We start from the raw sequence: 15,774 nt of genomic DNA on the forward strand, positions 1-15,774 counted from the left end.
AACAAAACCCAGCCATTGATTGACATGAAAAACAATAATTTAACAACAACAGAGAAAATCTGTATTGATCCGAGGTTTCGCAGTGTTGAGAGCGGTCCTAAATGATGCTTTGGAATTCCTTTTTAAATAAGAATGGAGAGAAACATTTGACTTGAACATTGTCCCTGTTATGCATGAGCTGAGGCCGTATGCCCTTTGAATGAGCTGCACTGTCAGAATTATTGAGGGCGAAAACCCAAGACAACTGTGCACTGAAAGGATTTTGATGATTTGTGATGAAAAAAACAACACACAGACTGGTTTCCATGACTTCAGAGGACATTGCATTCATTTCCTGGAGACTTACCCTAACCCAACCACTAATCTTAATCAGAATTACTACTGGCCTATTTGCTAACCCTAACCCTTACCTCAGACTACCTTTAAAACATGTCTTCACCTTGAAATGTAGCCATTTACATTATATTGATTTTTGTCCCCATAATGTGAGTCCTTATGTTAGGTCCCCACAACATAAGGAATACCAGGTTTACACACACACAGTCGTGTCTGTGCAGCTATCCTTTTAAGGACACTGCAGTGACCTCTATGCATTTGCACAGCCCAACAAATGGCTATTGTAACCATAACCATGTATTTATTTAACCTATATTTAACGAGGCAAGTCATTAAGAACAATTAAATATTTACAATGGCGACCTGGTTAAAAGCAAAGCCTCTATACTCCATAATAGAGGTTTTAAAAGTTGACTTGGGGAAAAAATTAGTTAATTTTGAGTGTTGTTGTTTTTTGGAGATTGTTCCATTCTCTGGCTGCAGCAGACTGGAAGGATGACAGACCAAGTGCACTACTTTATTTTTTCTTTTAAATGTCTATTAAATGTCTAACCCTTACCTTAACCTAAACATAATTCACATCTTAGCCCATAAACTTAAACTTAACCAGTTCCTCAGAAATGAGGATCTGCCTCAGAAATAGTCCTGTAAGAGGTAACATATACAAGTACACACATTTTACACACACAAATGTTTGTGTTTCATTCATAGTGGGGACCGAACCTTAAACATCACAACTAAGTGCCTAACCCTAACCTAAACCCAATTCTAACCCTAACACTAAAACCAGATCTTATCCCCTGAAAAGCCCTTTGAAGATGCTAGGACCAGCTAAAATGTCCTCACTTTGGTGGTTGGATTCATGGTCCTCACAAAGCCACAGATACAAGAACACACACATACATTTACGTTTCATTCATAGTGAGGACCTAACCTTAAACATCACAACTAAGTGTCTAAACCTAACCTAAACTTAATTCTAACCCAAACACTAAACCAGATGTTATTCCCTCAAAAGCCCTATAAAGATGCAAGGACCAGCCAAACTGTCCTCACTTTGGTGGTTGGATTCGTTATCCTCACAAAGTGACAGATACAAGATCACACACACACATGTTTGAGCTTCATTCATCATGAGGACCCTAATAGACATAATGCATTCCCTAGCCTCTTACCCTATCCTTAACCCTATCCCTATCCATACAGTTAGATGCCCAACCCTTAACCATGAAAAGCCACTTCAAACATGTGAAGATTAGCCAAAATGTCTTTGCTCTGTATGGTTTATATGACTTATGGTCCTCACAAAGCCACAAATACAAAGACACACACAAAGAAACAAGAAGAACCCATTTAATTTGACGCTCCCGCCATTCGAGTACCAGCCAAATGCCAAATATGTTGTGAGAACACAGAGACACCGATGACAAAGATAAATCTGTGATACGAAATGTCACAACATCGACTCATCAAATGAAGCACTGTGACCCAAAGTGGTCAAACCGATGTCGCAAATGTAGTTATTGTTCACGTGGCAGACAGAGACGGAGCAGCATCAACTAACATTAGATCATACAGAAAACCTCAACGTGTGATTTATGTGCAACTGTACTTGAATGAGCCAAAACGAGCCTTATCAAAACAGCTAAATGTGTTATAAATAACAAAGAGAAAAATGGAAAACCAGTGGGTTTGGGTGAGACAGTTAGTATCATACATTTGTTAGACAAGAAATCCTATTTTGAAGAGTTTGAACTGTCTGTTGTTTTACTTTTTCCCAAAGCTGAATGAGCATAAACATAAAGAGTGCATTAAATAGCGTGTTTGTCTGCTCGAATCATTATCATGACCTGCTAACGGGCTCATTAAAGCTGGGTCGTTAAATTGATTTACAAATTCCACAACTTAATTAGGTTATAATACAAATTTCTAATTAAGCTTCAGTTGGCATCGTTTATTTATTTTTTTTGCCATTTATTAATGCTTTGTATTTGATTCTGTATATTAATTTATTCATTCACTGTTAAAAGCCCTAATTACATTCCAGCCTTAATTTCTAGCCTTATATAAGATTAGACGTGGTTACCCGGGGGATTCTGCCGAAGTGGCGAGAAAAACATGTTCATGTTACATCCCTCTTCTTTTTTTTTTTTTTTTTTTAAATTCCTGACTGTAAAGTCAGTAACCGTGAGCAATCACTGCCATTTGCATTCAGTTAATTTAAACACTGATGTCTGTGCAGACAACAGCAGCACTTCAGTATGTGCTGCTGTGTCCTGTGTTCTATCAGCATTGACTAACAATTGTCTGAATCCTCAGTGTGAATCTAATACACAGATATTTGTTTATCGTATACCTTCTCCCCTCAAACCTATTGTGTTGTTTGGAAATAAACCCTTGGAAATGTGTTTGGGATTCCTGTAAAATACAACATTAGATAGCATCTATCAAATTCTACGTCTCTTCTGTGCACCGGTCCCTTTGTCTTAATTTGTTTCCATGTCTTGTCACTAATTCTCCTGTCATTTCAGATCCTGCAATCAACTAATTTCCCTCGCCTGGTTTTCCCCGCCCATCTCCTCACCTGCAGTCCATTTGCTCATTAGTCCCTCAGTGTATATATACTCGCCCATTTTCATTCGATCCTTGCCAGATTGTCTTGTGCCAAGCACTCCAGCATCTCTAATTAGCCTTCTTGTTCTGACCCTGTTTTGCCTGCCCCTTGTCAGATTTGTTTGCCTGTTTGTGACTGATCTCCTGGTTTTGACTCTGCCTGTTGGACTTAGTAAACCTTTACCTCTGCAACTTGCCGTGGTTTTGGGTTCTCCTTTGCCAGTACCGCAGTGAACTCATCCCAGAGAGAGAAAAGTGAAAAATAAACGTAACTTTGCTGAAATGTTCAGCCACTGTTTGTATTTCTCTGCCTGGCCTTTTCCTCCCCCCTCACTGATATCAACAGGGCTGGATTATGCATGACTGGGATGCTGCGTTGAATCAGAACAGTGTTTTTCACAAAATGGCAACAGAAAGAACAGAAGGTGTCCTGACGGGAACACGCAGCGGTCTATTTTGGGTCCTTTTGTTTAACCCAATTACAGTGTTGGTGTGTGTGTGCTGACTGAACCACCTCCACTCAGGTGACATGCCTCGTTTGAAAAGTGGGACAACAGCAATATGATGCAGCCAAAAGCGGCGTGTTGTTGTTTAATGCTTCTGCTCATGAAGAGCGGAGAAGATGAGACAAATATGAGATAAGAGAAACCTTATTATTAGTCCCTCAAAACTCAAAAGCCAGATTTTGGTTTGATATGCGATGACAGCTCATGACAAGGGTGCGACACCTTTGTCTGTGTCACGGCTTCTGTCAAACAATCTTGGAGCAAAACAGACTCGACACATTCTTAGCTGGACGGACACATCATCGATTGCAGACTAAATATAAGATAAGCTTTTACTAAAAAAAAAAAAAACGAGTTGCTGTGACAACAGAGTAATTTTCATTCTGGAGCATTTTTCTCTGCAAGTAAACAAGCATGGCAGGCTCCAGAGATCGAGCTGCTTGCGGGAGGCGCGAGTTTGAAAAGATGCTCGTCCACAAGTTTAACCGTAGTGAAACGCTCTCTCCTCAGCATCCGTCCTCCAGCCATCCACCTGAGGTAAGCACTTCAGCAGCTACTGAAGTCGTGCAGATGACACCTCTGCTGTACGGTGTCATTTTCAGACTCAGTTGCGATGGCTCAGATGCCAGCTATGAATCAGAGTGTCATCTGATCTGAATGTAGGGATGCTTCATCACTTGCTTTCCACTGCTGGCACACTTTCTACGGAAGTTCACCACTGATTCAATCTCGCTTCATTTTTAATTTAATATCGGGGGAGACGGGAGGAGCTGCCCGAGTAATTAAGTGATACAGTAACTCAAGTTATAGAGATGAAGTTAATGTGTTTGTATCATATGCTGGTAATGATATAATTTAATATAATATGCATGTTCCCACAGTCCAAAAACATGCAATATGGGGATGAGGTAAATTGGTCAATTTAAATTGACCGTAGGTGAGAATATGTACCTTTCGCCCTGTGTCAGCTGGGATTGGCACAGCACCCACTCGCAACCTTCATGTGGAGGATAAAGCGCTAGAAAATGGAGGGATGGTTGGATGGATGATATAGTATTCCTTACACACGTGTGGATGTCAGGGACATGTCAGCCTGCCTCAGGGAAATCATTACTAAGGTAACACTAAGTGATGGAGGAAGACAGGAGCAGAGCAGATGTGGGGACTTGTTAAGAACTTTATTTGCCACTGTATGCTTCGACAGACATTGCTCTTAATTGGGTCTCTGTGGATGACAATCGGCATCTGGACTGTTTGTTCATGAACACACTGAATGATGTCCTTTCGGTGTGCGTTTTTACACACACACACACACAATTACACACAATCACCCCCACTTTATTTCAAGCTTGTTGAAGTAATATCACACCAAAGGCATGCATATACTCTGTGTGTGAGTGTGAGGCTGTTGGAGTTATCACCCCATCTAGTGGCCATGTTATCTTACATGTGGAAAACATGTGCTTTGCAGTCCTCTCACTGCAGCAGCAGCAGCAGCACGGGTGCATTTCCCCCCCGAGAGCTTCCTGTTCCACATTCCTGCACATGGACTGGAGCTAACTGGAGCTACATCTCTGTTTAACCACCGTTATCCATCAATCACAGCAGCACTCAATCAATTCCCTCCTTTGTCTAACTACTCATTTATGCCTCATGAGTGCACTTCTGTTCAAACACGTAATTGATTCCTCTGTGTACAGTTTATATGCTCTGACCTGCCACAATATGTAAAAATCAATGGAGCACTGAGGGGTCCGGTGGATGTTGCGCTTGGGCCCATTAATCACGCCACCATCACATTAAAATATACACAATAGACCCATAAATGGCATGTATGTGATAAATGATGCATTTTTTTTTAAAGGTACATTAATAAATGATATTTATATTTACAAGTTATCGAGGCGGCAACGGACGCCAGGACACCGATACTTTTCCCTCGGTGTCTGTGTTATGTTGTGTCGTAAAAAGTAAGCACACCTGATAGAAAAACATGTTAGCAGTGGCCAAAACAATAATATAGTGAAAGATAATCACATGCTTTACTTTATTAGAAGTACAGATACTTCTACTGATTCAGCTTCTTTACTAAAAAAGAAAGTACAGGCTCTGAAATCTTCTTCAATACAAAAGTAAACATTAGTTTTTAACTTTAATGACAGGATAAGTTATTTGACAAATTGGCAAAATGAAAAAGTTCTAGAGACAAAAATAGTATAGTTTATACTGTCTGTTCTTGTTGCCCAGTGTTGCTTTATTCACTTTGGTTTTCTCTGTGTGGCTCTTTCTTTCTTTTACACTATGTCATCACCTGAAATATCAACTTAAATACAATAATTAAGTCATTGAATTTAGTTAGTTTTCTGTTATCATTACAACATTTTTTGACGTGCTATTCCCTCAGCTCTGTCTCAGGCTCAGTGTTTTAGTCCGCAACTCTTGTTTTTCTGTTCCACTTCACTCTCACTGCTCTTCTTGTTTAACGCAACACAAATCATTGATTAACCGATTACATGCACCGGCACCGAATAGCTGCAAACATTTATCAGCTTAAAAAGCCAGATGTTTGAGGTGAGTGAGCGTAAAAGCAGAAATCAAAGGAGTGGATGTTGCATGTGATCACAAAAATAAATCAATTGAGTTTAGTATTTATAGAAAACGCGATCTGAATCAAACGATCCTCTCAGCTTAATGTCAGGATGATATCTCCCCAAGCATGGCACTAATGGAATAATAATGTGGTACTCGACTGTGTTTAAAGGTAATAATTCAGTGTAAATGTCAAAGGTTAAAGTGCTGTGTATTGTATTCATGCAATTAGATTGTGGAAGAGATGAGATGAGCCTAATGGGTTATTGATTGGATTTATTTTTTTTTAAAGTTACAAATATTTACAGGAATATCACAAAAACATAACAACAACATTCAGATATTTACACATCAGTACCATGGAAATCTAATATCAGGTCAGGAGAATTAATTCCTGAAATCCAGATATGGAATGTACTTCATTGTACCACTGTAGTGGAGGAGGTAGTTGAACACACACTCATTATTATCTCATAGCTCGCCGGCTGGCTGGTGCTATTTTCTTTTATTATTCATATCAGCTCTTAAGTACTGAGATCACCTCGAAAAACATGAGCTGATTTTTTTAAAAAAGGAACTTTTTTTTTAAGGCACCTTTAACAAGTACTCTGTTATAAGAACTCTTCCAAGTGTTAGAGCTCGTCCACTCCACTTCAAACAGCACATCTCGTTCATAGAGTTCTATAGTGGCAAATCATGATAAAGTGCTCAATGGTAAACTGTGGTTTCATAGTAGGAGAAAAAAATATATATACCTTCATTTAAGCATGTTAGAAAAAGTACCCTTTTCAGTAAGACATTAAACATAGTTGACAGCAGTGTAGAGGAACAAAGCTAAAGCCTTCTAGAGAACACAATCTGCTTAAGATTCCTTTCTGCATTCAAAAATAAGTAAATTGGGGGGGAAACAAGGACGTCTTTTTAAATGTCACGTTCTTCTTTGAGTCCAGCGAAGGAAGACTGTCTTGACAATATGTCATACATCTGGTGGAGCAGTAAGTCACAGACTTATTTCAGCACAGGTTTTCTTCAGCAAGTCCATCTGCAAGGAGACAGAAAATAATATCATTCCAATTTTAATATTCATAACCTTTACAGATGAAGGGAGGGCATTATGAATGTGCTCGTTGTGTGGGAGACCTTACCTAGCTGAAGGCTGCTCTGCATGTAGCGGTTGAGTTGATGCAACCCAGTGTTTTGGTCGTGGTGTCCCATCTGCAAACCGAAGGGATCCATGTCAGTGAGCTGCTCTGTGGACAGCGCGTCCTCTGCGTAAAGACAGAAGAGCTCCTGCTCCAAATGATGGAGCCCACTGCTGCACGCTGAGGTCTGCTGACGCGAGCTGCACGACACCACGGCGCTTTTTCTCGCCGCCATGTCCAGGTCTTTTAGGATGCTGTCAAACACACAGTCATCAAGGACCAGCTCGTTCTTGGGAGGAGGGTGAGAATTGAGTGGAGGCTGATGGGGCCAGTCACAAGCTGACGGCACGGTGACGGAAGACGCAGGTTGGCCGGCATTTTGAAGCACGTTCTGGTTGTGATACAAGTCAAAGCTTCTAGTCAGGGAGGAGATCTGTGCTGCCAGAATACTGATCTCTGCCTGCTCCAGCTCATTGTAGTGATTAGACTCTGTGGATGGCGGAGACTGGTTGGGGGTAAGAAGACTGGAAAGTAGGGGCGGCAGATGTTGGGGCACATGATGCTCTTGAGCGAGGCTGCCCTCCTCTGGCTGCTCTAGGAGCCTGAATTCATCTTGATGCAGGGCACGGTCCACTGGGCTCTCACACATGTTGGATGCAGACAGGCAGTCTGGAACTAATTGAGTATCAGATGTGCAAGGCTGGAAGCCATAGGTAGGGGATGTGGAGGCGAATGGAGAGTGGGAACTGTGAGAATTAAAGGATCCCTGGTCAAAAGTGTGCTCAGGAGCTGCAGAGAGGGACATGGGGCTTGTTTGGGGAAAGGTAAACACAGTGTCTGTGTAGGAGTAGTAGGAAGGTGAGGCCTCAGGGGAGGAGAGCAGCTGATCTTTGAATTCATGCATGTCCCTCAGGAGGTCATGGCTGAGCTCCTCCTGCTGCAGAGGGGAGCTGGAGGAGTCCGGGCTGTAAGGGAGAGTGAAGAGAGCAGGGCTTTCACCTGAAGGAACAGGTGAGTGCTCGTCGTGGGAGTAGAAACACGACTCATACTCTGACTCCCTCCTCCTTCTGGGACCTGGCTCCTCGCTCTGGCTCTCTGGAGTCCTTTTCCTTTTAAAACATGTGTTGTTATTGTTGGTCTGAGTTTGGAGATCCTGTTGACCTGCAACATTGCAGGCGTTTGCCAGAGATGACGGCCTGAAGGCATCACTGCCGACTTGCTCCTGCAGAAATCTGGCCTCTGTTTCACTTCAGAACAGAAAGAAAATGTGTTAAAAGTCAGTGTTTTTAAGCTTAAAAAAATCTGGGGGGTTTTTTTCTTGGTCTGCAGTGAGTTTGTCTTACCTGATGATGTAGTTCATGCAGCTAATGGCCTGCAGGTCCTTGTTAGCTTGGATGTAAAGCCAAGTCCATGACAGATCCTCACACTGGAGTCTCAGCACCATCTGTACCTGGAAACCTTCATCTGTGTTCACTGGAGCAGACACAAAAGAGATACAATTACGGTTATTATAAAGGCACGTGTTTTGTATGGCCATATGGAGCAGTTGGACCGACAGTTAAAGCATTAGGAGAATTACCACAACTTCAGTGATTAAATCTAACTTTCACAGGCATCAAAAAGTCCAAGTTAAACTTTCAGTTTTGGGAAATGTTTATCAAGGTCATGCACTGTTTTGTATTCAGGTGAAACAGTATGTATTCCTTCAGTGGACTGAACACTTACTTAAACTTCTGTGAGAATCTGCACTCGATGAAAGGTCATCAGGGTGAATGAGGCCGTACCACGATCGACCTGTCAATTCAGAGGCCGAATACCCCAGATAGTACAAAACGCTGAAAAACAAAGACAGAAATAGTTGGAGATAACAGGCACGAGAGCAGCTGGAATATGTTTTAAAGAAGGAAACGATCGGTGTGTACCGTACCTGTCCGACAGCTGAGTGAAGGTCATATCGAGTCTGTGGATGCTGGTGAAGCTGTGGCAGAAGTGGGAGTCCGAGCTCCTAAGGCGGTTCACCGTGGGGGTGCACAGCGCCACAAAGAGTGGCTGTGGGGTGAGAGACGCTGCTGAGGAGGACGGACGAGGCTGAGGGAAGAACTGGAATCTGCCTCTCACCAGCATCGAGCAACAGCTGCCGTGTTGCAGCTTGAAGGCCTTGGAGGTTTGCATACAACATATAAAGCTCCTCTCTGAAGGAAGGAGGAAAAATAGGTACTTTTGGTCACTATACATCATTATAGTTTACTTCAGCATGTGGTGGAAGTGGGATTGAGTTGTACAAGAAAAGGAGTCAAGCATAGGTGGAAATGTGGCCATGTCTATTACCTGAGGATGAGTTGTTTTCGATGGCCAGGTTTGATTTCACAGTATTAATGTCAGAGCGTTCCACCACGTCATAGAAAGAGTCGCCTTGAAGAACATCGATCTGTTAAAAGTGATACGTTTTAGCCCCAAAAAGCCCACACTGTAATAATTCAGCACTAAAAGCTGCTCCAAAAAAAAAAAAAAACTCACCATGGACAGACCAAGGTATTCAGCTACATTTTCAGACACATAGACCAGCCTCCCCTGGGTAGTGGTGACCACGATGAAACCATGCAGAGCCTGAAGAAAGGCCTGGTATGGCAGAGAACAGTGTGGTGGTCTCTCCACAGCTGAAATTCCTAACAGAAAACAGAGCAAGTTAAAGCTTTGCTTCCTCTGTCAGCATCTCTGCAGGTTGTTTCATCTTTTATCTTTAATACATTCCCCTCCAGCTAACCCAGTCCCACTTTGTTTGATGCACACTGAACGCTGAAAGCCAAGTGTAACTTACATTTTCAGACTTACCCTGCAGAAGAATAGACTTCCTGATGTAGGTGCAGATGGCTGCCATGGAGTGCAGGTAGGAGAGACGCTCTCGGTCCGACTCGGTGATGGGCAACAGCGCTCGCATATTCCTGATTTCATGGTTGATGTGGTCCCGTCGGGCTTTGGAGGCTCCCTTGGTGGATCTGTGAGAGACCATGGTCACTGAGTTTTCGAGTTTGTAAGACAACCGAGTGAACTAAATCTGAGAGTTGTCAGTGCTGCCTCGCTTTCCTTTCAAAAACATCTGCCTTCAGTCTGTCTCCTCCACGAGGAAAGTGTCAAAAAAAAATAGTTTGCTTGAGCTGATCTACTCCCTTTTTCACAACTCAGCTGAAGCAGACTTTGAATGTCGAGGGTTCCTAGGGATATGATAATTTGCTGTGTCTGCAGTGGAAATAAGGGCCCTCAGCAGTGTGTGTGATCAGTTATCTGTTAGGGCCCATCCACAGCCTGGGGTTTTTATAGCTGCCAGGACTTCAGCGTGGGCGTCGCACTCAGAATGGAGGCTGGGCCTCTGCTGCTCCTTTCATTGCTTTTTTTTTTTTTTTTTTTTTTTTTTTACAGTGGGTGTCCTCAGAGTGGCCCTCAACACAAGGACACACAGTGTGTGTGTGTCACAAAAGAATTACACCAATCAGCTATGACTTTAAAACCAGGAATCTGTGTTAACCCTCATGCAACCTTAGAATCATATTACTGCTTTTCATCTCTTTTTAATTCCGTCTGGGTTCAATCATATGCATTTTTATTGTGATATTTAAAATACGCTGTGTAAAATGATGTAGGAAACACATTATATCTAATATTAATACATAAAATCATGGGTTCCATAACTGTTGTCTACTTGCCGTTTCTATAGATGGGAGTAAATAACACTACCCAAAAAATAATGATACATTAAAATCAATCAGTGACATATCCCTGGCTGTTTTATCCCAACAAAGTAAATGTTATTATCTGGAAAGGGTTGAAAAACTGGCATTAATAGCAGTTTTTAAGTGAGTGTACATTTTGTTGCACCTTTTTAGAGGTTGCATAAGATAGCAATAATATTGTGAATGTATGTACGTCATAGCAATATAAATATATATTACAACATGTAGTTAGTTGAATGGTAAAAACTTGCATTACAACTGGGAACAACCACACTTTACATGATCTGTGCTGTTCAGTTACATATAGAGTTCAGGAATATTCACAGAAATAAACAAGTTATTCAATTTAATGTTCAATTTGTTTCTATGTCCACTTGGAAAATATTGTGGAAATGACTGAGGACTATTTATTTCACAAATAAGAATATACTATACACTGAAAACAGGATGTTTTACAGATGTCAGACCAAGATTTGATGTATATTACCATCAATATTAATCAATAGACACACTTAATTATCAGTAAATGTCCACAAGTATTATTAAAAATTAGACTTTTAAGACCCAAGTCAGCATGAAGCAGCTTGGTATTTGTGATCCCTGCAGCCACAGCATCACCGGGGCTGGATGAGTGTGAGCTGTGGCCACTAGAGGACGTGAGGCAGAGGAAAAGAGGAGTTATCCACTGACCTGATCCTTCTGCAGAGAGCTCGATGCTCCTGCTCCTGCTCCTGCTCAGGCAGGTGATGAAAGACGCACGGAGACCTGACATGACATCTGCAGGAGTTGCACCATTGAGTCATCTCGACGCTGGAGGAGCCACCTGAAGTATAGAATACATACATTTAAAAAGAAAAGCATAAACAGACAAAGATGCAACAACAAATCATTAAAAAAAAAAGAGTTCAAAGCCCCACTTTCCATTTAAAAACACTGTTATAATAATAGTTTGAGCAAAAGTCAAAGTGTTCATCTTGTACCTGTGCAGACTCCAGTCTGTGGCTGAGTGTCAGCCCCCTTGTGTGCGTCCTTCCTTTTATAGCCTAAAATCCGACACCTCTTCTCCAACTCAGCCGGTGGCAAGAAAGACGAGGCTAAGGCAAGGGTGGGGAGGAAAAAAAGGAAAAGAAAAGAAACACGCAGAACGGGATAATGTTACATGTTGTGCAGCAGCGATGACAAACGACGGAGGAGGTTTATATTTAGTCAAGTGAGAGCCAAAAATAACCCAGTGATGAGATGCAGATTGTATTTATGCTGTTTATGTGTCGGATGGAGAAGAAATTAGAGACATTTTGTGAAGATAAAATAAACATTTAGAGTTGGAGTTTAGACTTTCCTCACTTTATTAAACACCAAACTACACAATCATAAAAGTAGTTTGAAAGATGTGGTCGATCAGTGTGTTTTTGACTTTGTCACAAAACATTACTGAAACGGTCCAAATAAGTTATAACAGATATTACAGATAGATTGTTAATGATTAGGGATGATACCGATATCACAATCTCGAGTATCTACCGATACTGATATTAGTCCGATACAGTCATTTTAGACCATTTATGATCGTATGAAGCTGTTAACAACACATTTGTGCTGCGCATTTCAAAGACATAATTCTCCAACTGTGTAACAAATATTATTCTCCCAAAAAAGAAGAAATAAACAGCACAAACATGAAAAACGCTGTTGCTGATTTTATTTACATTTTTACAATCTGTGCATAGTGAGGCAGGCGATTTACTTCTAAAACTCAAGTACATTTTATATCAGAAGATATACCTTTGATAGATAAATACAGTAAATGTCATATACTTTAAGACTTTTACTTAAGTTATATTAGAAAAAGGTGACTTTAACTTCTATCAAAGTCATTTTCTGGTAAGATACTTGTACTTTTACCTAATTATCACCTTTTAGATACTTTATTCAAGACCGATGAGAGGAAATCTCAACATTAACAAGTCTTAAGCATAACACAAAAGAGACACAACTACACCGAGTATCTCCATATTCCCTCAAGAGAAGGTTACTTATATTGTGTTGTGTTGTAAAAGGTTATTTCTTTTATTTATAATTCTTTATCCTAAATATAACTTGTAATTAAAAGTGTTTTGCGAAAAATGTGAAAAAAGTGCCAAATAGCAGAAAACTGAAATAATACCCACCTGACATATTGCGGCATGTAAAATAAGAAGTATGTTATTTATTGACCGACGCCACATAATAATGACGTGGGAGTTAAAATCTTGTGAGTTTAGTTTGTAATATCACTGTCACTCAAGTGTAAGCAGAACAGCAGCGTGACGCTTGATTGCCTCAGCTCTCAGGAGGCTGCAGAGGCAGTCAGCGACAGCAGCTCGTCTTCAAAAGGCTTTAACAGCGTAACTGTATTAGTCACTCAATTAAACCCCTGCTGGAAGGGAACGAAGCTCCAGGTTTGCTAACGTGACGCACTGAAGCCGAGCGACTCAGTCACTCACACGGAATCAGCTCCATGTAGCACATGAATAGATTTACGAGCATCACAAAACAAGATTCAGCCAAACTAGAACTTCATATTTAGATGAAGAACTAGTTCAATCTCTTTTAGTCATTGTCACTGTGGTGAAATGTGATGATTCAGCAATATTTTTATGGAAATAATGGAAGAGATTTTGGTTTTTGTGGATTAAAGAAGATGAAAACAATAGAATGTTTGGGATTTAAGCTCAATCTGGATATGAGTCGGTAGTTTTTATTGACACGTTCTTTTTCCTTTTCTTTGCAGACCAGTCTTATTTAGTTGTTTTTTTTATCTCATGAAAAAACTTCTCCTCTCCATCAGTCTTGCACAAGTTTTAGTTATTCTCTGAGGGCTTGTGCTCCTTTAATACCTCATATCTTTCAGAGATGGCAGACTTCACCCCATTCATGCAACAAGCCTCTTGACTCCACTACATTTCATCTTGTTACTCATTATAAAAACAGAAGAAGAGTGTGTCTGTATTTATATAGAGCTTTTCTAGTCTTGAGCTGCTTTACACTACAGTTTTGCCATTCACCCATTCGCACACACTTCAACAAGGGGGTTAAGTGTCTTTTAGTCATTGTCACTGTGGTGAAATGTGATGATTCAACAATATTTTCATGGAAATCATGGAAGAGGTTTTGTTTTTGTGGAATAAAGTAGGTGAAAACAATAGAATCTTTGGGACTTAAGATCAATCTGGATATGAGTGGGTAGTTTTTATTGACAAAATCCACAAGTTCTTTTTCCTTTTCTTTGCAGACCAATCTTATTTAGTTTTTTTATCTCATGAAATAACGTCTCTTCTCCGTCAGTCTTGCACGAGTATTAGTTATTCTCTGAGGGCTCGTGCTCCTTTAATCCCTCGTTTCTAAAACCACCAATTTTGGTGGTCTTACAAATGAGCAAAGAACTAGAACTTGAGTGAAGGAACTGGACAGGGATGGAGGGGGGACAAGACAAAACAAAACACTTGGAACAAATCCTCAGTCTGATTCTCAAGGGCCGGTGGGATCGTCTGAGTCCTTGGGGGAAATTAGAGAGTAATTTGAACGAGTGTCTCCCTGCATTAACGCCTGTGCTGCGGGGCCAAAGCAGGCTCCAGCGCCAGACAAGAGGGACCCAGCGCTGCCCTGTTTCCTGTGTGCGGCAGGGCCAGGCGGGACAGGGTGTCTCTGCTGCCTCACTTTAAGCTGACCCTCCGTCTGTGGCCTGCACTTAACACTGCAGATAACACAGGCTTTATAGCACAGGGCTGGTGACAGACAGGAACAAACTGCCAGGCCGCTACTACTAGAAAAGGCAAAAGATTGGAGCTGGGGTTAATTCCAAAAGCAGCCGCACACATCCCATTAGGTAGTCTGAGGGCCAATAAGGGGGTTGGGTGGCACCGTGGCTTCAGAGTACCCACAGAAGTAGACAGTGAGGGCTATCAGACAGGACCACTGAGGTAGATGTGGCTGTTTTTCAGCAGGAAGCATGGACAAGGAAACTGTGGGGTTCAAAGGCCTAGTAACTTTTAAGTGCCACATACAGTAGCTCCAAGTGCAGGCTTCATTCCATAGATAAAGACACGTAAATCGGACACGCCTGGCTTTCTAAGGAATCAATTTATTATTTTTCTTGAGGTTGCATGTCTGAAAATGACAGCCAACGCTAATTTGCTTGGCCATTCGAGTCTTGTAAAAAAAAAGAAAGAAGCAAAAAACTCAAATCCCCACAGCTTTAAAAAGCATCATTAGCCCGGATCAATGCCTCTTTAAAACACTCAAGGTAACTGGCAAGATGCCACATCTCTGAAATGGCTGCAGGCAAACACTCAAACAAGGGGAAACTGGACTGCAAGAAAAACTTAGTGAACAAACTAACCTTAGCCAGTACTAGAAGACTGCACAGCGGAAAGTTTTAAATATGTTATAAGTTGAATGTAGGACACGGCCAGATGTCAAGAACTCAAATTGTCTCTTTTTATTGATATATTAATTGCACAGGAAGTTCTAGACAGATAGAGGCCACCTGTAAATATTTAAAATATTAGGTCAAGGTTGCTTATGAATTATTCAACAAGATATCGTAAGCCCTAAACATAGCAGACATTTCTTGGCATGTTATCAGATGGGTCACGTCATTTCTGCTTGGATAATAATTACTGGCCATACGGAATTAGCTTTTTTAAGAATAAGCACTAAAACCTTTAGTTCAAACTCCTGAAAAGTTTGATCTACTACTTGGCAAGCTTGTCGATAAAGTTGAATAAGAAGCAAGAGACAAGTCTGAGAAAATACAAAGTTAATGCCAACGTATTTGAGGAGGTAAGTGAGTGACCATCAATGAGGAAGTTTAATGCAGGT

At 41.1% G+C, this 15,774-nt stretch overlaps 1 protein-coding gene across 1 annotated transcript; it reads right to left on the reverse strand.

Annotated features, from left to right (window-relative positions):
- Window positions 1–7,057: 7,057 nt before the first annotated feature.
- npas4l (neuronal PAS domain protein 4 like) lies at window positions 7,058–10,196 on the reverse strand (the record flags this gene model as incomplete). The annotated part of the gene is made up of 8 exons (XM_083897367.1): window positions 7,058–7,086; window positions 7,190–8,433; window positions 8,530–8,659; window positions 8,912–9,021; window positions 9,114–9,378; window positions 9,515–9,614; window positions 9,704–9,852; window positions 10,019–10,196. The coding sequence occupies 8 exons, from the start codon at window positions 10,194–10,196 to the stop codon at window positions 7,058–7,060; spliced, it is 2,205 nt and encodes a 734-aa protein (XP_083753493.1).
- Between the last annotated feature and the right edge of the window lie 5,578 nt (window positions 10,197–15,774).

Source organism: Microchirus variegatus (genome assembly GCF_963457635.1).
Source record: "Microchirus variegatus genome assembly, chromosome: 11".
NCBI lineage: Eukaryota > Metazoa > Chordata > Actinopteri > Pleuronectiformes > Soleidae > Microchirus > Microchirus variegatus.